This window comes from Carcharodon carcharias, chromosome 16, assembly GCF_017639515.1.
Source record: "Carcharodon carcharias isolate sCarCar2 chromosome 16, sCarCar2.pri, whole genome shotgun sequence".
NCBI classification, from domain to species: domain Eukaryota; kingdom Metazoa; phylum Chordata; class Chondrichthyes; order Lamniformes; family Lamnidae; genus Carcharodon; species Carcharodon carcharias.
The window spans coordinates 107,169,003-107,194,777 of record NC_054482.1 but is presented as its reverse complement, the minus strand read 5'-3'; the positions used below and the strand labels follow the sequence as shown (position 1 = coordinate 107,194,777).

General features: G+C 44.6%; 1 protein-coding gene across 1 annotated transcript in view; it reads right to left on the bottom strand.

Moving 5' to 3' along the window:
• st6galnac3 (ST6 (alpha-N-acetyl-neuraminyl-2,3-beta-galactosyl-1,3)-N-acetylgalactosaminide alpha-2,6-sialyltransferase 3) overlaps nt 1–24,631 on the bottom strand; it is a 248,920-nt gene extending 224,289 nt beyond the window's left edge. The window contains exon 1 of the mRNA XM_041208599.1: nt 24,520–24,631. Coding sequence (XP_041064533.1) covers nt 24,520–24,537 — 18 coding nt within the window. The 5' untranslated portion in view covers nt 24,538–24,631. The remainder of the gene's footprint in view (nt 1–24,519) is intronic.
• Nucleotides 24,632–25,775: the final 1,144 nt, after the last annotated feature.

The window sequence follows — 25,775 nt, the reverse complement described above, 5'->3', positions numbered from 1 at the left end:
GGGTCCCGAGAGCATTCCCCTGGGTCTCTGGAATACTAGCCCAGTGACAATACCACCACCTCCCTGTCTCACTCATGTCTAACTCCCGGTCTCACTCATACCGTAAACAGCCAAGAACAAAAGAAAAACATTATTACCTTTTACTTTTCCATCCAGGCCGTGGGAGTGCACAGGAATGGACTTATTTGAACTTAGAGGGGAAACATTCTTTATTGTCATTGATTGCAACTCACGATGTGTTGAAGTAAACAGGTTGCATAGTATCAAAGCAGAAGCGATCATCCAATCCCTCGAGAGAATTTATGTAACACACGGCATCCTGGACACCGTAATGTCCGACATTGAGCCGCAATTTGTTAATAAGTTATTCCACAATTTTGCAAAGGAATATGGCCTCATTCATGTAACCAGCTCACCTCACTATCCTCAAGCGAATAGAGAAGCAGAGAGAGGGATATGAACTGTCAAAGATTTATTGAACAAAAACAAAGACCTTAATCTAGCTCTTCTGAGTTATCGAATCTCCCCACTACAAAATGGTTTCTCACCATCAGAGTTACTAATGGGTAGGAGATTGAGAATTCAGCTTCCATCTCTAGCAAAAAGACTTAATCCCAATATCACCATGAACAACCACAAGACAGTAAAACGATGTGATGACCAACAGAGAAGCAACCAGGCTTGGAAGTTTAATCACAGGCAACAAAGCACAGAAGTTACCAATGCTGAGGTCCGAGAAGAGAATATAGGTCTGAGACTAACAGAAAGATTGCACAATGATTGAAAAAAAAAACTCCACAACCAAGGTCATACAGCATTGAGACAGATCAGGGTATCATAAGGAGAAACAGCAGGACCTTAGTATCCTTGGAGAGAAAGCCAATCGAAACTTGGGCTTATTACTCAGATCCTAAAGAAGGAGAAAGGCTTGTGACAAGCTCTACAGCCACCCAGGAGAAAATCACACACCGACAGAAGGGAGAGTGCGGAATATCCTCGACCTCAAAAAAAATCAGAATGAGATCGGGGGATTGGTAAAGTCTAAGACTTTCGGGGGAGATGTAGGAGGGTGTAAATACAATGAGATTAAAAACGGCGGAGGGGGAGATGTAGAGCAAAGGATTAACAGCAGGAGCATATATGATGCTGATGTAATAATGGTGTCATATTACAGAGAAATAGAAGAGATCTGAAAGGAGGAGAAGCACCAATCTCGTGTAGAGGTCCAAATGTAAATACTTACTGTAAGTAAGGAGAAATGGTTTTGAGAAACTACAGCCTTGAGCAGCATGCTTTGGGCGAATAGACAATCCCCAAAACGTCTGTCTAGACTCCACCCACACAACAAAATAGCAGTTACTGACAGTGATTGCTGCTCTGAGGTTTCTCAGTGCACTCAGGGTCTCATGAAACAAGGAGGAATGGCAGTTGTATACAATCTACAAGATATCCCAAAGCACTTTACAGCTAATGAAGTATTTTATATAAGTCTTTTGAAGTATAGGCACTGCTCTAATATAGGAAAGGGAACACCTGCATCAGTGCTGTACCCAAGGAGTGCTCGAGTATAGGTCTAGGTTATGTGTTCATGTTTCTGGGGACTTGAGCCTATAACCTTCAAGTAAGAAAGTCACCACTGAGCTTCAGCTGAAACTACCAAGTTGTAGCTGCAAAGTGAAATGTTAAGTCTCTGAGGTAGCAAGAAACAGAAGGACATGCTGATAGGGTGAGTTGAAGTAAATAGAGTGGAGGAGGCTTGTGTGGAGTAAAAACAGGCATAGTTGGATCGAATATTTACTGTGTCCTAAATTCTAGCAATAGAATAGGACTATAGTCCTTCTGCATAACAGAAACACATACCGAACAGGCAAGGTCTGGTGTCATTGCTGTCTCTCTTGATGATAACACCTTTGTACTCTTGCAACCTTTCCCTGACCAATGTTCACACAGGAAACTCAAAACATTGACTGATGTTACTGATGTTCCCTGTAACAGCCAGAAGCAAAAGAAAGATCAGAATTGCAGTGAGCTTTACTGAAAGAGCCAGTGCTGTACTAGCCTTGCAGGATGCCTGCAGGGTATCTTAGAACAAGTGGCACAAGCCTATCATTTCACCCTTGGTGAAGCATAGCTTCTTCATCCAGTGCTCTGTTCTTTAGTGGGTCAGCCTTGGTTTAATTGGTAGCACTGTCGCCTCTGAGTCAGTGATGTGGACTCAAGTCCCACTCCATAGGCTTAAGCACACAGTCTAGGCTGATGCTTCATTGCACCACCAAGGGAATGCTGCACTGTTGGAGTCACATCTTTTGGGTTCACGTCAAATCTATCTGCCCACTCAAGTGGTTGCAAAAGTTCCCATGTTACTATTTTGAAAAACAGCAGGTGACCTCTCCCTGAACAACATTTACCCCTCAATAAACATCACTAGAAATCAAATTACCCTGACATGATCTCTTTACTGTTTGTGGGATCTTGTTGTGCATGAATTGGCTACTGCCTTTCCCAAATTCACAACAGCAATCGCGATGCTGTGCTCCATATAAGATCCTGAGGGTCTTGACTGGTTGGATGTTGGGAGGATGTTTCCCTCTGTTTGAGAGTCTGAAACTCGGGGACTCATTTTAAAAATTAGGGATCTCCTGTTTAATATGGAGATGAGAAGGAATGTTTTCTCTCAGAGAGTCATGAGTCTTTGAAATTCTCTTTCACAGAGAGCAGTGGAGGCTGGGTCATTGAACATGTTCAAGGCTGAATGAAATAGATTTTTGATCGACAAGGGAGTCTGGAGGCTGGGGTGGGTGGGGTGGGGGGTGGGGTGCTCAGACAGGAAAATGAATTTGAGCTCACAACTAGATCAGCCACGATGTTATCAATTGGCCTATTCCTGCTCCTAAAATTCTCGTGCTCGTGTTCACGTTGCTGTGGTGACAGCAAGTAGGCAGTCATACGGGAGAGAATGGGTAGGGTAACCTCAGCGGTCCCACCAGACTGAAAAGCAATGCTGCACCGGCTGTTCAACTGGGGAATCAGCGCTCGCAAAGGAACACGCTCAGGATTTGATTGCAAATCGCGAAAGCTTTTGAAGCTACAGAAGGCACCGCACTCAGAAACGAGGAGAGAAAATAAACACAGTAAAGTGTTTGCTAAAAGAAATCTATTGGAAAATGAAGGATATGCAGGGCTATGGCAGAAGGACCGGGAGAGTGGGACTAATTGGACAGCACTTTCAAAGAGTCAGCACAGACACGTTTCACCAAATGGTTTCCGTCAGCACCCTGAGATTCCATGAGCGAGAGCGGTAATGAAAACGGAAAAACAGAAGAGGAATTCTTCACTTTACTTAATGTCCTACATTCTGTTTTATTAACCATGGGATATGCTGTTTAGCTACAATTCATCTCTCATGATTAAGGGTCAGTGCAATTCGAGTGGAAGCTTATGAAGTCTTGGAGAGGGTATTTACCAAGTCCTGCAAGATGTATCATCCTGTCCTCTTATTTCTTTCTTCAACCCCCACCCTGAATGCTGTCATCAATAACATTATTCTCTATTATTACATTTCAGCGTAAGAGAAAATGAACAGTCAGACGGGCGAGGCATCCATTTGAAGAGACAAAGGATCTGTTGCCAGACTCAAACGCAGATGAAGTAAAAAGATAGGAGATGGGAAAGGACTGTGTGATAGACGGTGGGATGAGGTAGGATTGGGTGAAGAGGTAGGGTAGGGGTGGTGAGATAGGCAATGGAATAGGGATTGAAATTGGAGTGGGATAGTGATGTAGGATGGGATAACTGGTGGGGGATGAGATGTACTTGGAGTAGGGAGAAAGGAAGAAGAGAGGATTAGGAAGATGATGAGATGGGGGCAGCAAATCGTTGGCCTCCTGTGTAAAAGGTGCTGGCAATTTCCTCTCACCCTTTATCACTCAATCTCAATTTCAACATTCCCCCATCCCCCTAACATTTAAATTAACTCCTGATCCAAATTCTTTTCAGTGGTAAAACACAGCACCCAACTTCCCATCCTTCCTCCTACTCGAGCAGCTAACAGGGACACAGTAATGTAGTGGTAATGTCACTGGGCTAGTGACCCAGAGGCTGAGAGTAATGCTCTGGGGCCATGGGTTCAAGTCCCACCACAGCAGCTGGTGCAGTTTAAATTTAATTAATAATCTGGAATTAAAAGGTAGTCTCAGTAATGGTGACCATGAAACTATAATGGATTGTTATAAAAAAAAACCCGTCAATTCACTAATGTCCTTTAAGGAAGGAAATCTGCAGGCCTACATGCAACTCCAGTCTCACGGTAATGTGGTTGACTCTTGAATGCCCTAGCAAGCCTATCAGTCAAGGGAAATTAAGGATGGGCAACAAATGCTGACCTTGCCAGTAATGCCCACATCCTATTTGAGAATAAAAAAAAGCATTGTTTAGTGCTTAGTGCAAGTAGGGTGTGGAAAAGCAAATAAAAAACTTGCATCACACCAAAAAATTTAATAAAAGAATAATAAAAATAATACACACTAGGATATGGCAGAGCAGATTTTGTGTGTTTGTGTGTGCGAGTGTGTGTGTGTGTGCGCGCACGAGTGTGTAGTCAGCGAGACTGTCCTCAGGGAATTTGCAGATGTTCCCATCTCAATCTCTGGCTCGATCACTTAGCTGGGGTGTGAGTTGGCAACACTCCAACACATAGAGGCAGCTGCAGAGGTTCTGGAAAGTTTGCTTTAGGCTTCAGTCAGACCTTGTTAGCGAGGTACAGGTTCAGAATGAAGTTGATGGGACCCATAATGTGCAGAGTAAGGGGAACCCAGGTAAGATAGAGAGTGAGGATCCACAGAAACTGATCCTGCTCCAACAACTGGCCAAGCCAGTGACACCCACATCCCGTGAATGAGTGAAAAAAAGGTACAAAGTATTTGCTACTGATGAGGAGAAGGATAAAGGCTGTCGGAAGGCAAACCAGAACGTTGACCGTGGCATCTTGCAGCAGGAAGCTTTCCAAAGAGGAGAAGGGGAGGAGGAGGAGGAACTGGGAAGCTTCATGTTGTAGGAAACTTGAATATTGCTGAAAGGAAAGACATGTTGCCGATGGTTTTCATCTTGCACTCATCAGGACAAACGCAAGAATGGAGAAAGTAATGGGGAACTTGAATATATTCCTTTTGTTTGCAGAGAATGGGTCACTGCAATATATGACAAATGTTGCTTCTAGCAAGTGTAAATGAGCCACTTTATGAGCTCAACTGATTGTCTAAATTGATTGTTAGTGCGGCTGTTAGCACACTTAGAATTGTTCAGCAAATGCTGCACAATTGCAGAATCACATCTAACATGGAATGCTCAAGGGATACATTCAAACCCTGTGTCTTTTTATAATTACCCAGGAGCTTTGGAAGCCTATAGTTTCCTGTTTGTTTCACAATGGCAATGCCTCAGCCAATCAGAGTCAACTTGCCAACTAATCAGCATCCTTTTCTTCTGTAGTATAAATTGTTGTGATCATTTGAAATTTGGTATTCTTGCATTTGTCCTGATAAGTGCAAGATGAAAAGCTTCAGCAACATATCTCTCTTTTCACCTAATGTTGTACTTGTGGGGAATTCAGTAATTAGCAGGGCAGATAGCATCCCTTGAATGTAGGATCGAGAGTTCCACATGGTATATTGCCTGCCTGGTGCTAGGGTGAGGGGCATCTCAAATCAGCCTGAAAATGATATTGGAGAAGGAGGGGAAGGATCCAGTCATTGTGGTCCATGGAAGGACCACAAATATTGAGAAAAGTTGGCAAGAAATCTGTTTGGAGAATTTAAAGAACAGGACCTTAATGGTTATAATCCTGGATTATTAATTGAGCCACATTCAAATTGATATAGGGATAAACAGTTTAGGGAGGAGAGCAAAGAGCTGAAGCAGTGATGTGGGATAGAGATTCTTCATTTCATAGGGCACTAGCACCAGTGGCAAGACAGGAAGGAACTGTAATGTTGGGATGGGCTGCAAAGCTTGGGGAACAGCCATTCCCTGGTTCGTTGCCCACGGCAATGCCTTGACCAATTAGAATCGACCTGCCTGGTTTGAATTTGAATAAAGCTTGGAAGTTGACAGTTCCCTGCTGCATTCCCAATGGCAACGCCCCTACCAATCAGAGACATGTGTCATATATTACAGTGACTTGCCAACCAGTCAGAACTCTCCTCTCATGCTGTAATGTGATACAGAACCAATTTATAACCCTAAGAGGCAAAAGCAGTACTTGCCAAAAAAAAGCAGAAGTGAAAGACTGAAGAGATAAGGGACAACTTAAAACTAAAATAAAAAGCATACAAAAACACACGAGAAATGCACAGGTCCTGGTGAAAGGGGAAGATGCAAAGAACAGCAAATGGGTGGTAAAACAGATAGTAAGAGCTACAAGAAGGGAGTTTGAAAAAATTTACAAGGGATATCAAAATAAAAAAATGACAATTATATAATGAGAAAAGAGTGGTTAAGAGCGGGACCCCTTAATAAATGATGTTGCTGACCTTGTCATTGAAAATAAGGAAATTGCGGACATGCCGAATAATTATTTTGCATTTCAATTTGCAACTGTATCGTCACCACTCCTTCACTGTCACTGGGTCAAAATCCCAGGCTTCCCTTCCTAACAGCACTGTGGGTGTACCTACACCACATGGACGGCAGTGGCTCAAGAAGGCAGCTCACCACCGCCTTCTCAACGGCAACTAGGGATGGGGAATAAATACTGGCCGAGCCAGCAACACCCAAGAATTTTTAAAAATCATACTTTACTGTAGATATAGAAAGTCAGCATGCCAGATATCCCAAGGAAACTAATATTGAATCAGGGACAGAGCCTCACCAAAGATAAGCAAAATCACGGTACCTGAGAAAACAGTGGCACTAAAGACACACCAATCCCCAGGATCAGTTGGGGTTTCCATCCCAGTGTTTCAAAAGAAATAGGTGGGTGTTAGGAACTAGATATAGTTTTAAGTAAGTTTTGTGTATATTTGTGTCTTTTTTTAATTCATTCATGGGAATGTGGGCTTCGCTGGCTTGAACAACATTTATTGCCCATCCCTAGTTGCTCTTGAGACAGTGTTGGTGAGCTGCCTTCATGAATCGCTGCAGTCCATGTGGTGTAGGTACACCCACAGTGCTGTTAGGAAGGGAGTTCCAGGATTTTGACCCAGCAACAGAGAAGGAACGGCGATATATTTCCAAGTTAGGATGATGAGTAACTTGGAGGGGAACTTCCAGGTGGTGGTGTTCCCATCTATTTGCTGCTCTTGTCCTTCTAGATGGTAGTGGTCATGGGTTTGGAAGGTACTGTCTGAGGAGCCTCAGTGAATTCCTGCAGTATGTCTTGTAGATGGTACATAGTGTTGCTACTGTGTGTCGGTGGTGAATGTTTGTGGATGGGATGCCAAACAAGCAGCTGCTTTGTCCTGGATGGTGTCAAGCTTCTTGAGTATTATGGGAGCTGCACTCATTCAGGCAAGTGGAGAATATTCCATCACACTCCTGACTTGTGCCTTGTAGATGATGGACAGGCTTTGGGGAATCAGGAGATGATTACTCATTGCTAGCCTCTGACCTGCTCTTGTAATATTTATATGGCTAGTCCAGTTCAATTTCTGGTCAATGGTAACCCCCAGGACATTGATATTGGAGGATTCAGTGATGGTAATGCCTTTGAACATCAAGGGGCGATGGTTGGATTCTCTCTAGTTGGAGATGGTCATTGCCTGGCACTTGTGTGGCACGAATGTTACTTGCCACTTGTCAGCCCGAGCCTGGATATTGGCCTGGTCTTGCTGCATTTGGACCTGGACTGCTTCAGTATCTGAGGAGTCATGAATGGTGCTGAACATTGTGCAATTATCAGCGAACATCCCCACTTCTGACGTTACGATGGAAGGAAAGTCATTGATGAAGCAGCTGAATATGGTTGGGCCAAGGATACTACCTTGAGGAACTCCTGCAGTGATGTCCTGGAGCTGAGATGACTGACCTCCAACAACCACAACCATCTTCCTTTGTGCTAGGTATGACTCCAACCAGTGGCAAGATTTCCCCCGCTCCCATTGACTCCAGTTTTGCTAGAGCTGCTTGATGCCACACTCAGTCAAATGCTGCCTTGATGTCAAGGGCAGTTACTCTCACCTCAGGGGTTTAGCTCTTTTGTCCATGTTTGAACCAAGACTGTAATGAGGTCAGGAGCTGAGTGGCCCTGGCAGAACCCAAACTAGGCGTCAGTGAGCAGGTTATTGCTAAGCAAGTGCCACTTGAAAGCATCGTTGATGACTCCTTCCATTACTTTATTGATGATCGAGGTAGACTGATGGGGCAGTAATTGGCTCAGTTGGATTTGTCCTGCTTCTTGTGTACAGGACATACCTGGGCAATTTTCCACATTGCCGGGTAGATGCCAGTATTGTAGCTGCACTGGAACAGCTTGGCTAGGGGCGCAGCAAGTCCTGGAACACAAGTCTTCAGTACTATTGCCAGAATATTGTCAGGGCCCATAGACTTTGCAATATCCAGTGCCTTCAGCCATTACTTGATCTCATGTAGAGTGAATCGAATTGGCTGAAGACTGGCATCTGTGATGCTGGGGACCTCCAGAGGAGGCCGAGATGGATCATCTACTCGGCATTTCTGGCTGAAGTACATAGCAAATGCTTCAGCCTTATCTTTTGTGTGTGTTAGGAATAATGTAAGGCTGTAAATGTAAATTTAAGTTTTAGCTTTAAGTTTAAATTTTCATTTATATTTTGTGTTTGTGTGTTAAGAAAGGGGAAACCTGGATTTTGGTTACTTTAGAATGTTACCTGCAAGTCTGTGGATTTGTTTGCATACCTGCATTGAGGTTTTACAACCCTTGAAGTGGTTTAGGGAAGTAAAAACAAAGTAGGGAAAACTGTGCTGTTGTCTAGCAACAGGGGACCCACAGAATCAGAGGGCAGAATTGTCCTAGATTTACACTAAGTGAGGTAGAGGGCAGGTAAAATGATGTTTTACCCGTCGGCCACAATGGCAGAATTTCACGCCCAATCATCCCACACCAGCCACATTATTTATGCATTCCCGGGAAACATGCCATTTCCATGGTGGGTGGGCTGCCTTCGCCCGCCCACCATCACCTCGCTGCTTCATCACACCAGGTGCCATATTTAAAGTCCAGCTGCAGCACACATCTCAGTGCTTCCAGCCCATGACTACTGCAGGGAAGGTGTGGACGAAAGGCAAGAAGACTACAGCCCCCAGGTTTGGTGACGCATCACTGGAGCGCCTTTTGGATGCCGTTGAGGTCCGCCAGGATGTCCTCTACCCTCGCACTGGCCACAGGATGGACAGTAGCGTAACCAACCAAGCTTGGGAGGCGGTGACAGTGGTAGTCAGCACCCTGCAAAAGAGGACAGGCACCCAGTGCCGCTGCAGAATGAATGGTCTCATCCGTTCCGCCAGGGTAAGTCACTCTTCTCATCGCTCTCAACTCACACACTCACAAACCCATCACACATCCACAGGGATCTCACATCTCAAGGGACATCACCACTAACTCTCACACACACCCTCACATCTCCATGAGGCTCATATTCTCTCGAGCTCACATCCTCATCCCATCCATGGCTCCGATCACAACATAGACATTCCACGCAGTGCCATGTATCCTGCTCACACTCTCTCCATCTGTTTTCTTGCAGGAGAAGCCTGCTCACATAGCTGGGCCAGGTCCCAGATCAGAGGTGAAGTGAAATTAGGCCCCTCACTCACTTTGAGGAGTGTGCCATTGTGCTGACTGGTGAGGACATGGACCGTCCCTATGATGACGGTGAGGTCAGCGGCGAACACCCTCGTGAGCATCCTGCATCACATCATCCCTCTCTCAACCCAACTGTGAGTGCCCTCTCTCTCCTGCTTTTGACTCTGCTGCCATGCACTACTTATCTCTACTTTGGTTCACGGGGAGCTCTGCCAAGGGACCAACACCCTCAGCCAGCCACTCCCTCATCTCCATCCACATCCTCACCTCCAGCCAAGAGGACACCTCCTCCAGTGAAGAGGTGGAAATAAGCAGCCTGGAAGACCCATCACTGTAGAGGGAGCAGCCGGCCCATGAGTGATGCTAGAGGGAAAATGTGTGTGTGTGTGTGTGTGCGGCAAGGCTGTTCGGAGCCTCGTGCAAGCACTCTCCCACACACGCAGATCCTTCCCATATCACACTCATCTCGATGTCCTGAGCATTTTGAATGCTATTTTGCTGGAATTCGCTTTCAGTTGTCCACCTGCATCGCCGCCCACCCACTGCTCACACTTCCATGCAACACATGATCTCGCTCAACACGACTCTCGATTTGGACAGCATCATGCTGATTCGGTATTCCCCCATCCTTTACCCTCTTCCTGTCACCCATTTCCTTTCCCTCATCACAGATGACCCCCCTCATCGGTATCATGTTCCACCTCTCCTCCATTTCGTACCAACCCCACCCTCAGTTCACTCCCCAGGAGGTAGACACGGACCTATCTGACCCCTCATTTGCATGTTCACCTGCACATCCCCCCCACTCCACACCCCTTCCACCCTCCACAATCTTCCTCCCCCTGAACACCCTTCCCTCTCCAAACTCTTCCTCCACCTGAACACCCTCCCCTTTCCACACTCCTTCCTCCCTCTGGACACCGCCCCCTCTTTGCACTCCTCCCCTTGAACCTTCCACCACCACCCCCCCCTTACACCTGCCTCCCCAGTTGCCTTCTTATCCTTGTTACCCCTTCCTCCCCCCCATCCTCCCTCCACCCCCAACCTCCCCCCCGACATCTTCATTCCTCCTCCGAACCTCACTCTATCCTGACATCTTAATATTCCCCCCCCCATCCCATCCTGACATCTTCATTCCCCCTCCCAACCTCACCAGCACCCCCCCCCAATATCTGTTCCTCTCTCAGCCTATCCCAACCCTTCCTCTCCCACCCCATTGACCATCACCCCTTGTGAGCATCAACAGTAACTATCCAACTTCTGTGAGCTGCTTTGCAACAGATCCATGTCCATGAGAATCCACCCAGCATGCAGTGGACATTCCTCCAGTGTACCATATGAACATAGGAAACAGGGATAGGAGTAGTCCATTCGGCCCCTCAAGCCTGCTCCGCCATTAAATAAGATGAAGGCTGATCTTTTTGTGTTTCAATTTCCACATTCCAATCTAACCCCGATAACCTTTGATTCCCTTGCCTAACAAGATTCTATCTACCCCTGCCTTAAAAATATTCAATAACCCCACCTCCCCTACCTTCTGAGGCAGAGAAATCCAAAGTCGCACAACCCTCAGAGAAAAAAATTCTCATCTCTGTCCTAAAAGGGCAACCCCTAATTTTAAAACAGTGCCCCCTAGTTCTGGGTTCACCCACAAGAGGAAACATCCTTTCGATGTCTATGTTGTCAAAGCCATTCAGGACCTTGTATACTTCAATCAAATCATCCCTCACTCTTCTAAACTCCAGTGGAAACAAGCCCAGTCTGTCCAACCTTTCCTCATAAGATGATCCACTCATTCTAGGTATCCATCTAGTAAACCTCCTTTGAACCGCCTCCAATGCATTTACATCCTTCCTTAAAATAAAGATATCAAAACTGCACACAGTATTCTAGGTGCAGTCTCACCAATGCCCTGTATAACTGAAGCATAACATCCTTACTTTTATGTTCAATCGCTCTCATAATAAAGGATAGCATTCCATTAGCCTTCTTAATTACTTGCTGCATACTAACCGTTTGTGACTCAGTATTAGAAACACCTAGATCCCTCTGCACCTCAGAATTATGCAGCCATTCTCCATTTAAGTAATACTCCGCTTTTTTGTCCTTCCTGCCAAAGTGAACAACTTCACATTTTCCCACATTAAACTCCATTTGCCAGATCTTTGCCCACTCACTCAACCTATCTTCCCAACTGCCTTGAGATCTTCTAAGTGCCCAGCTTTAACTTCCTTAATGATCGATTCTAATAACTTCCCCACGAGAGATGCCAAGCTAACTGGCCTACAGTTTCCCCATTTTCTGCCTCCCTCCCTTCTTGAATAGAGGGGTCATATTTGCTACTTTCCAGTTTGACGGAACCTTTCCAGGATCTCGTAAATTTTGGAAAATTAACACCAGCGCATTGACTACCTCATTAGCCTTTGGTGTTGGGCTCCAGCACCTGCTCCTCAGATGTCTGTAATGTGAGCAAGGCTCTGGCGGTAATCTTGACTTCTGCACATCACAGTTGTCAAGACGTGTTCTACACTGGTGTGTTTTCCCACCGACGTGGGCAGATGATCCGGACGATTCCGGCAGGCAGCTTAATAATGATATGCTGATGTATCATAATGATGTCCGATGGTGGAGAATGTGGCCTGCTATTGGTGGGCTGAGCAGATGATCGTAAACAGGTTTCACGCCGTCGTGAAACCAATCATGCCATATTGTCCGATCATGCCCGATGCTGGCGGGCACAAAAAAATCCCAGCCAGAGAAACAGGAAGTAGTTTGAGTTCAGTTGGTGATTATGCTCTAAGGTGAAGGGAGCAGCTTAAGTCTCTCTCTAGTTGGACATGCCAGCAGATTGCTGAGAAAAAAAAAGTTTAAAATCTTAGATGAGTTGATCCAAAGTTAAAGTAACAGTGAATGTCAAGTGAGTTCTGGGGCTCAAGGGAGATGCAAATTTGTTAGCAGTCTATTGGGAGAGGGAACTGCAGGGAGCAGGTCCTAAAGGAAAAGGAGAAAGATCCCAAGAAGTTAAGGCAAAGGACAAGGACAGGAATCTTTAAAAAGATCCTGTTTAGTGTAGTTAAAGTCAGGAGAAGACAAAAAAGCTTTGGATTAAAGAGTGAAAGCTGCAGGGAACAGAGTCAAAGCAAAGTGGGCTTGCGAGAAGCCAGGAGATCTGAGAAGAGAGCCAAAAGTTGGTGACTCCGTACTATGGGCCTAAGAAGTAGTGGTGTTCTGTGGCATGACTGAGTATTGGAGAGAGTGCATGGAAGGCGAAGCTTGAATGCACATGGCGTAACCGGGGAGAGGAACATCAGAAGGATAGGTTGAAACCCTAGAGGTGGATCCTTGCTGAAGATGTCCAAGTGAAAGCATAGCTTGGAAGAAAATTCAAAGGTGTGTTCTTCAAGGGTTGAGATTGGAAACCCTCGGGAGAAAGACAGAGTCCAGTCAGACCGGTTGGCTCATGGTATGACAAGAATCTGGGGGGAGTTGATGAGAGAGTCATAGCATCTGCTTTGGGTGGCATCTGTCACTTGGTTTCAGAGTGTGGGGTGTCCAACCACATTGGTTTACATAGACTGTATGCTTATTTTGAATATTAGAATTTAAGATAGATTTTGTAAATTGCATTATCCTTATGAATCTGTATATATCTGTAAAGGTATAGCTGTGGGTGAAGGAGTAATGTAATATAGTTCATTTTTTTCTTGTTTAATAAATGTTTTATTCTTTTGATAAAAGGTCATCATTGGACTCTGCGACTCTGTTCAGTAGCTACCCTCCATGCTTCTGAACAAAAAATAAAAGTTAAGGTCTATCAAGCCAGGGTCGACCCTGGGATCTAACTTGCCCAGTAGTAACATCACCTGGGATCATAACAGTGGGAACATTGCAGATGCCTGAACTATAATCTTCCAAACTTCTCTCAACTTGGGAATCATTTAGATTGGAAAATCATGCATGTCATTTCGCTATTTAAGAAAGGTGTTGGAGGGAGACCAGAGAATTATAGATCTGTCAGCCTAACATCTGTTGCGAAATTGCTGGCTCTATACTGAACATCTTGAAAATTGACTGCTGATCAGAGAGAGCTACATAGGTTTGTAAAGGATAGTTCATGGCTGATAAACCTGATTGAAATTCTTGAAGCGGTGCCCAAATTAGTGAACAGGGGAATGTCAATGGCTGTTATTTATATGAACTTCCAGATGGCATTTGATAAAGTCCCTCATAAGAGATGTTAGCTAAAGTTGAAGCTCATGGAATTGAAGGCGGATTATTGACCTGCTTACAAAATGGCCTGAGTGACAGGAGCCAAAGATTAGGGATAATAGCAGGACATGACTTGTGTGTCACAAGGGTCTGTGTTGGGCATCAACCATTTGCTGCTTTTATTAATGACTTGTTATGATGGGATAGAAATCCACGTATCCAAATTTGCTAATGACACAAAGATAGGAGACATCGTAAGCAGTGCAGATGAAAGCTTAACATTACAAAGAAATTAAGCGAATGGGTAAAACTATGGACAATGGATTCCAATGTAGGAAAATGGGAGGCCACCCACTTCAGACTTAAAAAAGGATAGGAGAGGGTGCTTTCCAGATGGTGAGAAACTAGAAGCATTGGCGGTCCAAAGAGATTTGGAGATCCAGGTACACAGATCATTAAAATGCCGTGAACAATTCAGACAATAGTCAAAAAGGCTAATGGAATGCTGGTCTTTATTTCTAGAGGACTAGAACAAAAGGGGGTACAAATCATGCTTCAGCTGTACAAAGCTTTGCACAACACAGCTTAGGATGGATATATTGGCCTTGGAGGGAGTGTAGTATAAACATTCTAAAATGATACCTGGACTCCAAGGGTTAAATTACAAAGCAAGATGGCTCAAAATCGGGGGGTGTTTTCTGGAATTTAGATGGCTTTGGAATGATCTGATCGACGTTTTCAAGATAATAAGGGGAACAGATAGAGTAGATGGAGAGAAGCTATTTCCGCTGCTTGGAGAGTCTAGGACTAGGGGACAGAGTCTAAAAATTAGAGCCAGATGTTTCAGGAGTGAAATTAGGAAACACTTCTACAAAAGATATTAGAAGTTTGAAACTCTCTTCCACAAATAGCAATTGATGCCAGGTCAGTTCTTCATTTTAAATCTGAAATTGATAGATTTTTGTTAACTGAAGATACTAAGGGATATGGGACAAAGGAGTTAGGCCACAGATCACCCAGGAATTAATTGAATGGCGACCTTCTTATGATCTTCTAACAGAGAATTGCACATTCAACCTATGAACGTTTTTCTTTGTTGGAAGATTGTGTCTCTTTTAGTGGAGGAGGAGCTTTAGCCAAACTGAAATTCTTTTCCAACTGGTACAATGTTGTCCAGAGGACGATGACTCAATCTGCCTTTGTCCTCCTTGACAGCCTGGTGCCCCACTGCCTATTTGTTGATGTTCTACTTTGACGATGAGCTATTTTCAGAACACCAGTGGTCATTTTTGCCTTTCATCAGTCTTGATTTCTGAGCTTTTTAACTACTGGGGTTGATGGCCTCATCCATCAGAAGAAGCAGGAGAGCATTTACTTCAGCAAGTATTCCCAGCTCAGTGAAATGCATCCTGTGGACAGTTGACCATGTAGCTTCAATTCATCTACTTGTCAAGATTTCATTGTTACTGTGCGGTACAGTTTAAGTAGATTAGCACCTTTCCACCCTCCCCACCGCACCCCCCGTCCCACCCACCCCTAACCTTTTAGATGGACGGCCTGCCAGAAGGTCATGTCAACCTTGCTCAGTTTTAGCACTCTCACCTCAGAGTCAGGAGGTTGTGGGTTCAACTTCACTCAAGAGACTCGAGTGAAACACTCATCCTAACACAGAGGGAATGCTGCAGTGCAGGAGATGCTGTCTTATGGATGAGACAAAAAAACCCCTCAACCTTTTCAGGTGGATGTAAAAGATCCCACAGCACTATTTTGACGAAGAGCAGGGGAGTCCCCATTGCAGCTCAAACTATGGTATACAGCTGAACAATCACATGGTGGACAGTGATAGATTGCATTGTTTATCCATAATGGCGGCGGAGTGGGGGGATTACTAATTGTCCAGATTTTAAATGTGCTTGTTATTTTGATGTGCGTAGTCTCTGTCTTAATCTACATGTTGTTCATTTCTATTTTTAAAAAAAAAAACCTTTTTCCAAATGGCCAGAAAAAATTCAATCCATCACAAGGAAATCACTGTGAGTGACTGCCGAGCAGGATTGTGTCTATCAGATGACCTGGTTTTAAGATAGGCAGACATGGGGAACTTAGACTAATTGACTGCAACTAGGACTGAACCATTTATCCCTTTTCCGAGTTGACCTAGTCCTGTGAAAACGTCTTTTAAGGATTTCCCTTGTATTTACGATTAACATTCAGAATGAGGAAATGACATGACTTTACATTCACTGATCACCTCTGCTGTATTAGATTTGTAGGTAAATGCAAGAAATGCTTCTTTCTTTCCCGTGTTTAAAATACGAACAATTCCTGTTTTACTCAAGCATATGTAAAACATGAATTATAAATCATTTTAAGAGTGGCTGGCTGTCAATTAGTGAAGGGAATACATTTCATAAATCACAGACACTGTTCTTCCAGACTTGCATTGAGCCTCCAGGCAGTACAGACACTTTTAACTATAATTGCGTAGTTCCTGAGTGACTGAGGACCCTACAGCCTCAGGTACTTCCTGTCGACCTTCAGATGTTGACAATTTATTTCTTCTCTCTCTCTTTCTCCCTCTTACTCTCTTTGCCAGTCACATTCAGGAGTTGCCATTTCTCCAGCCATTTACCTGACACTTTACTCCATTTTAAACAAGGAGCACATGTTAAGGAATGTAGAAAAACACCAGGCAATCATGGAGTAACACAGCACAGGAGGTGGGCATTTGGCTGCGTTGGCTCTTTTGAAGAGTAATCCGGTGAGATCCACTCCCCTTCTCTTTTACCATATCCCTGCCATTTTTTCACCTTTAAGTATTTCCCAGAAACGAAAAAAAAACCAATATTCTTATTTTCCAGTTTTTACTGGTGTTCCATTTTAAGGTGTACAAGACCAGATCGGACCAGTATTCTTATTTCCCAGTTTTTACTGCTTTTTTCATTCTGAATTATCCAATCCCCGTTTTAAAGCCACGACTGAATTTGTTTCCACTATCAGACAGTGCAATCCAAATCCTAACCACAGCCTTTCCTCAGCATGTTGCCTTTTCTCTTTTGCCAATTGCCTTAAAAATCACCTTTAGTTATCGAAGCTTCAGCCAGTTTATCTTTATTTACTTCACCCAAGCGCTTCACAAATTATATCAAACCTCCTCTAGCCTTCAGTGTTCTAAGGAAAACAACCTTTTCCCGTCTCTGAGGAAATGGTTCCTCTATCTACCCTGTCAAACATTTTCCACATTTTAAACACAATAGCACATAATCTTCTACAATAATCTCTTTCTCTTCAGATGCACCTCTCTCCTCCCAAAATTATGTTCTGAAAATATAGAGCCATCACAAGGTGCTCATCAACTCAAACTGGTTCAACTGAAGGTAAATGAATGTCTGATCCCCTGTACATTAATCTCAGCATTTTTATTTAAAGCGGATCACAATTGTATGTGTTTTTAAGCACATCCATTAACATCTCAGCTTTTTAAATCCCTGCTTCAGGGAGCTGCTGGCATTTATGCTGTCTAAAAAAAAAATCAGGGAAGGTTTTCTGTGCTCATGTTTTGCACGTAGTTTTAACCATGACAGCTGCATCTGAGGGAGTTAGCAACATCTGCCTTATCATTCTACTGCAGGGGGAAACCTTGCCGATCTGCAGGCCAAGCTTCTGAGAGTAAAAGATGAAGGTGGTAATCACTCTTCTGACCTTAATCAAGCTTAAAGTCAAGGCTTTCACAGTGCTAAACATGCCAATTATGAAGATGTTAATAAATACGCTTGAAGAGTTAGGTGCTTGGGTATAGCAAAGCATCACTATTGTTAGGCCTCTGGCTTCACATCATCAACATCAGTCAAAATAGAAGATCAACTTTAAGTGGAGTATTTCGATCAGATATTTCAAGGGCACATTCTTTTGAGGTTTTACTAATTTTTAAGATTGAGAATTTGTCTCACATTCCCTTCCGGTTCCTTCTAACAGTCATTGCAATGAGTTATGAAGACATGTTAAAATTCCATCCAAGCATTCTAGGTCGGTTTAAGTTACACAAGTTAAGCCCTGGAGTTGGACTCAAACCCACTATTTTCCAGCTTGGAGGTAATAAAAAAGCAGTGCTGCCCTGAACTTGATAGAATTGAAAAGATAGGCAAACAATAAGCAAAAAGCACCTCAACAAAATCACTTCCAAACAGCTTCCCCAGAGCGTTGATCCATCGCTTTTGTATAGCACCGACTGTTGACAGCTTGCCCTAAGCCATCTGTGCATTGAATAAGCAAATTAAAGATAATAGAATCATAGGATAACACAGCATAGAAAGTGGCCATTCTGCCCATCATGGCTGTGGTGGCTCTTTCAAACAGTTATCAAATTAATCTCACTCCTCTGTTCTTTACGCACAGCATGGCAATTCCTTTTTCTTTGGCATTCTAATGGAATAATCAAACTTAAACCAATTAATTTTAATGATGTGCTAATGCACAGTCTTAATTTATCCATTTAACTTGCTCCCATTTTTACCAATACCAGTGACAGACCCATGCCCACCATTATTGCATCCTAGTGTTACCACCTCACGATGCTCAACACAAATTTGGGAGTTCAGAATCTATTTGCATTATGTGTTTGTCATCTGTAGCTCAGTGGGTAGCACTCTTACCTCTGAACCAGAAGGTTGGTAGTTCAAGTCCTCTAACATAGAGACCAGAATTCAAACTCTAGGTTGACACTTTCAGTACAGTACTGGTGGAGGGCAGCACTGTTGGGGAATGTGATCTTAAACCCGAGGTCTAGCCTGCCATCGCTGCTTGGCAAGTGGAGCTATCAAACTCCACTCTCAATGAGTTATGGCTGTTGCTGTTTGCAAGAAGAGTTTAGAACTTCATAAACACCATTGGCAGCAATCCAAACTGCAAAACCCACTTTACAACAAATCACCAGTTTGCAACTTGAAGATAGTAATTAGATCATCAGTTATGAGTGCAATTAAATAGAAGATAGCCAGAATGTGATCATATACTGTGCCCAACTCATCACCCTCCACTTGGGGCAGACTCAATCCCTACTGTGCAGAGTAGCTGAAGTATTTTGTGATTAGCACCAGTACAGCTGCTGCAGACATTGATTTACACCTCTTTTCAGTCTCATCAGGTCAACAAGGAGTTCAGGCAAAACCAAGCATTTCTTTCACTCGTTCAACAACTTTGGGTTTTAACCCTTGCTTTCATTTTCCCTTAGGAATTCTACAATCATTTACATCTCTTCTGAAGCCATTCTGTTTCTTCTATTGTCCCATTATCATTCCCTATCTTTGCTTTACACCATCATCCCTTCTATCGTTTAATCACTCCTGTCCTCCACCCATCTCTCCGTTTTTTTTTTCTTTTTCTACCATCCCTCTTTGGCCTGGTCCTGCCTTTGCTTAAAACTCCCTAACATTTTCCAGTTCCGAAGGAAGGTCATCAAGCCGAGACACTGGCATGAACTTTAACCAGAATGAAAGGCCGGTTTGGGTCAGACCTGGGGGGTGGTGGGTGTGTTGGGGGTTGGTGGGGAGGTATGGTTAAAGTCTTAAAAATCAGATTGTCAATCTAAGCCCACCCACTTCCTGTTTTATCTAAGGCTTTGAACCTTATCATCATTCAGCTTTTTACATTTAACTGCTGTCGGCCAAGTTTGCCAAACCTTGGGAAGACTATCAGCTACATCAGCTACATCAGCTACATCAGCTACATCAGCTACATCAGGCAAGGACTTGGCAGCAGGATAACCAACTCGTATGAAGTAAAATAAGGGACATTTGACCCTGGGACTGAGAGTGGAAGGAGGGGTGTGCTGGTGACCAATTGAGTGAAGGGGGTTCCTGGTGAGCGTGAAGGCGGGGAGGGGGTTGGTCAGGGGTGGTTTCTGGTGTAATAAGAGAAAACTTTTACTTATTTTGTGGAGTCACAACGTTATCGCCTCTCTCCTGGCCAACTTACTGTCTTATAGTCCAGCTCAAATCATTCAACTGAGACTTGCAGGCTCAGGCTCCCACAGTTCCAGTGAAGCCCAATGCAGGTTTGAGGAACATCATCTTCTGAATAGCGCTTTATGGTCTTCTGGGCTCAACATTGAGTTCAAAAACCATGAGCTTCAGACCATGAACTCTGTCCTCCATTTCGTATTTTTTTCCCCCTAGTGCCAGCCTGTATCTTGTTCCCATATTTTGCTTTCAGACAGTACTGACCTTCATTCTGCTATTAACTCCTACTCTCGACCAATGCTTTGTTCCTTTACTACTACCATGCCCACTCACTTTCCTTTTGTTCCATGACATCTTTGTAATTTAACCTCCTTCACCCTCTAACATGTCCCTGGCCATCCCTTTTTGCTACACCTGCCCCTCCCTCCTTTTTCAACAGTATAAAACCCATCACCTTCCTACCTCTCTTCTGTTCTGAAGAAGATACATATTGGACTCAAAACATTAATTCTGCTTCTCGCTCCACGGATGCTGCCAGACCTGCTGAGCATTTCCAGCACTTCTTGTTTTTATTTCAGTCTTCCACAGGCTGTCTTAGAAATACCGGACAAAAGGTCAAGGGACAAATGGTCAAAATAAGGGACAGTCCCTTAAAATATGGGATAGTTGGTCACCCTTCTTGGCAGGTCTAGAAGGCAAGTTTCTTTACCCCGACCTCCTGGATCCGACAGTGGGCCTGAGCAACCCCCATGATCGGGGGCTCCTTACTCCCCCCAACAAACCATTCCCCATGAGGTTTCCAATCCCCCACTCCTGGCTTAGCTCTGTTCCTCTCTCTATAGAGGTTGCCTGACTGAGCGCTTCCTGTTTCTCTTTTACATTTTCAGCAGCCTCGGCATTTTGCTTTTTATTCATCCCATCTGGGTTTCCTTTACCTTCAGGTCACAGAGATACCCCCATCCCAAAGCAAAATCATGAGAGGTGTGGACAGAGTAGATAGGGAGAAACTGTTCCCACTCCTGAAAGGATTGAAAACAAGAGGGCGCAGGTTTAAAGTAATTAACAAAAGAAGCAAAAGTGATATGAGGAGAAACTTTTTTTAACGCAGCGAGTGGTTAAGGGCTGGAATTCATTGCCTGAGAATGTGGTGGAGGCATGTTCAATTGAAGCATTCAAAAGGGAATTAGAGTGTTACCTGAAGAGGGAGAATATGCAGGGTTACTGGGAGAAGGCAGGGGAATGGTACTAGGTGAGTTGCTCATTCGGAGAGCTGATGCAGACATGATGGACCAAATGGCTCCCGTTTGCGCTGTAACAACAGTGTGATTCTGAGAAACATTGACTACATACAAGCTCACAACAGATGACAGCAAGCTTGGAATTGAGGCCTGTGCTATACATCATTGGAATCAGTCTTAAAAGAACACAAGAAAAAGGAGCAGGAGTAGGTCATTCTGCCCCTTGAGGCTGCTCCACCATTCATTAAGATCATGGCTTAACCTTTGACCTCAACTCCACTTGCCCGCTCAATCCCAATGCCCCTCGAGACTTCCCTCTACGAATGTCTTTCATTTCAATCCTTATGGAGAAGATTTCCGATGCCAATCCTCAATCCATCTACCCGCCCACCAAAATGCCTTCCTTGTACTCATCTGAAGCCTTTAGCAGTTGACGAGTGCTAAGAAAAGCCTTTGTGCAAACTACCCGAGCTTGAAATCAAAACTCAGCGTCAATTTGGATACTTGTTCTCTTGTGAATTGCTTGGCATGTAAACAGGGCAGCAAATCAACGCTCGTTAATTTGAAGTAAGTCACTTCCAGTCATGTAACACATGTTGAAGTGAGCTGGCAGTCTACTTTCATTCACTAGAGGTATTTGCTCTCATTTTCCACTTCTTTAAAAACAACATGATCTTCGTTTTTTAAATTCTTTATATATTGGTGAGCCTGACCTTTTTCTCAAAAAAAAAATATTCTTGGAATGTGAGCATTGCTGGCTAGGCCAGCATTTATTGCTCATCCCTAATTGTCCTTGAGAAGGCAGTGGTGAATCATCACTTACTTGAATACAACTTACTAGATCACTTCAGACAGCAGTTAAGAATCAATCACATTCACAAGAGTCTGGACCCACATAAGGGCCAGGGCAGGTGAGTAGACAGCACATTTCCTTCAATAAAGGACATTTATCAATCAGATGAGTTTTTAATGATGACCCACGATCACTTTTACTAACTCCAGCTCTTTAAAAATTTATTCTCAGACATTTTAAATGGCTTTTTGTTCTCAAAATGTCTATGGATATGTAAATCAGCAGTGCTGTGGTAAACAGAGACACCTTGGGGGTAATTTTAACCCCCCAAAAACAGGTGGGCTTTGGGTCAGATGGGAGATTTCAAACCTGAATCTGTTTACTTTGAACCCGCCCACATCCGGTTTTAACAGGGACAGAAAACCAACCCGCTACCAGGCAGTGGCGGGTCCTTCAGTTTAATATTTTAATGAGGCTGTGAGCCTCAGATAGTTTCTCTGTTTTAGCTTCAGCTCTGGCTTACTGAGTGAAACCCGGCAGCTAAAAGGTGTCGAGGGCTGCTGCAGGGTACAGGTAAGTGCTTTTCCAGCACTGCTTGTGAGCCAAGAGGAGCAGGAGTGCTTGCCCTCTGTCCCCTCCAAATAAACCTACTAACATCCCCAGTGCTCAGACCCTGCTTCCACTCTGTGAGCTGTGATGCCCTCCTGGTGTCCTTAACATCATGCGATCAATTCTCACCTCAACAGGCTACAACCACCATATTTTGTCCACTCCTCCTCCAATCTCTCTGGCCCATCCTATTGATGCCTTCCCACCAGTCCCCACCTCCTTGCCCCCTATGTCTCCCTTCCTCTTTGCTCCTCAGCTGTAGCCTGGTGCCTACCTGCCCGACAACCAAGTCAGCCTCTGAATTGGGCTGCAGCTAGGGAACAAATTACAAAAATGCTAATCAGTTCCCATTGGTGATTTCAGCAGAACCTGACCCGCTAAACTGCACACCCCTCTCTGCCCCGAGTTAATATTCTCTGAAGAATGTGAGAAAATACTCCTTTCGCTAAACACCTGGAAAACTAAGGTCCTTTCTAACCAGCTCACATAGCACAACACCTCCCACCACTCCCCATCGATTAAGATCAATTGTGGAATCCTGGAAAATGTGGACTATTTTCCGTATCTTGGGAGCCTCCTCTTGTCAAAGACAGACAAAAAGACGATGAGATTGGTCATCACCTCCATTGTAGCAGCTCAGCCTTTGGCGGACTGAGGAAGAGAGTATTTGAGGATTGGGATCTCAAACCCGAGACTGAGGTCATGGTTTACCAAGTGGCAGTGCTCCCCACTCTCCTCTGCTTTAGAGGCTTGTACCCACAGCAGGCACCTCAAAACACTGGAGAAGGACCACCAACAGTGCCTTCACAATTAAGAAAGATGGTCCAACAGCAGCATCTCTCCCAGGCCAAGCTGCCCAGAATCGGAGCACTAATCACTCAAAACCAGCTCCGCTGGGTGGAACACACCATTTGTATGTCTGACACCAGATTCCTGAAGCTTTACTCAGGGCTCTGTCACAGCAGCTACTCCCAGGAGAACAGCGGAAATGCTTTCGGGATGTCTTAAAAGCATCCCTGAAGAGGTCAAACATAGCCGCTGGCTCATGGGAATCCCTGGCTTGTGGCTGACGAAAATGAAGGAGGGTCCTTCGGGAAGGCACCAAACACATCGAGAGACTTCATTAGGGGCACGCGGAGGGCAAGTTGAGGCATCGGAGGGAGAGCACAAACCTCCGAACAACCCACCTACCCGACCCTTCAAGCACCACCCACTCCACATGTAGCTGAGTCTGCAGAACACGCACTGAATTTATCAGCCATCTCAGCAGTCATTGAACTGGAGTGTCAGGAAATCACCCACATTCCCGGGAGACTGGCTAAGAAGAAAAGATTGGGGCCGTTAACACAGTGAGGGCGATAAACGGGGAACACGTTAATACAGTGACTGAAATTGCACCGGACTTCAAACTTTTAACTTCATTCGAAGGAAGCCTCAGAAAAGTCAGCAACCATCTGTTTGAAGTTTTTGTCAAAGTTGACTAAAGCCAGATGCAGGCAGTCAAACTCTCAAGTAAACACTACAACACTGATTTCTTGTCTCTCCCTTCCCCCATGACACACACACACAGACACAGACACGCGCACACACACACACACACACACACACACACACACACACACACACACACACACAGACACACAGACAATCCCTTTGAAAGAATTCAGCCCCAGCAAAGTAGATCGGCATCTGGGGCCTCCTACCTTGCAAGACTCGGCAAGGCTACACCCCTTTCTGATCTCTCACAGCTGGTTTGTCAGACAGCCAAAGAAAGGCAGAGAGGGGAACAACATCAGAGCAGAATCGATGCGTAATCAGTCGCCAAGTTAGGGCGAGTGTGGAATGAAGCAGCTTTAATTGCCTGCCTTGCAGAAGAGGAAAGAAAATGAATCCCCCTTTCTCGAGTGTAACCGGTTCATTCAGAGACAGATGATTTACCTTGCCAAGACAGGACATTTCTTCTCTTCTTATACACAGCACTAGGGAGAAGGATATTTTTCCCCCCTTTTTAACAGATACAGTTCCAGTGTGTTTTCAGCCAAGAGCTCACAAGGTCTGTAGAAAGCTTACTGCTGCTGCTGCTGCTGCTAGTCCAGCAGGAACAACTGGAGACACTACACAGCTGAAATCCGTTACTCATGTTAGTTTTTTTTTCTTCCCATGCACAGTTGGCTTTTTCCCCTCCTCTTACTGGCTGGGAGCCAGATTAAATACCGTCTCTGATCACATGACTCACAAGTTGCTCCATGGACCCACAGGCTCAGTTTCTACCGAGGCCCCAACACAGTAACTCCTGTCTGATGCCTAATCATTATTATCATCTCCCTTTTTAAAATTTCCTTCACTTGCCTCGCAGGCGGTCGCTGGGATTTTCACCGAGCCGGGATGACTCGGGAGCCTTTTAAAAACAGCGGGGCGGGTCCCGGTTTCGGGATTCCCGACACCATTTCCAGGCTGTCTGAGTTTCGGGATTGCCTTTAAAGGCCGTGAGCTGGTTCCTTTCGGAAACCCACATCCAGCACACCCAACCTGGCCAGCTCCATTGCAGGAGTTAGGCATGTCCTACTCCTCCACAATTTTCATGGAATCGGGCCAGGGTTTTAAAGGGTTGTAGTTCACGGCCCCTCAGAGTAGTCATGAACCCTAGCCTACATGAAGGGACCTTTTAAAAGATAAGTTCAAAAGTTACCCCTCATGGCCCCTATGCCAAGCTATGCCCCCCGGCCATCGACCCCCCTATGACCCATCATGCCCCCTATGTCAAGCTCTGACCTTTCACCTACCCCCATGTACCCTCATTTCTTTTATGCCAAACTCTGCCCTTACACCCACCCCCTATGTCCCCTCATGCCCCCTATGTCAAGCTCCGCCCTTCCACCCATCGCCATGTCCCTTCATTTTTTTAATTCATTTACAGGATGTGGGCATCGTTGGCTAGGCCAGCATTTATTGTCCATCCCTAATTGCCTTTGAGAAGGTGGTGGTGAACCGCTGCAGTCCCTGTGGTGTCCCTATGCCAAGCTCTGGCACTTCCATGCCCATTGACCCCTGTACACTTTCTGTAACCAATGAATACCATGATATATAATGGGATCCATTAAAAAAAAAGTTTTGAAAATGTAATCCATTGATAAATTTCTCCAATGGAACAAAAGGTTGGAGCAAGCTAATAAAAGTATTAATCTTCCAGGCCC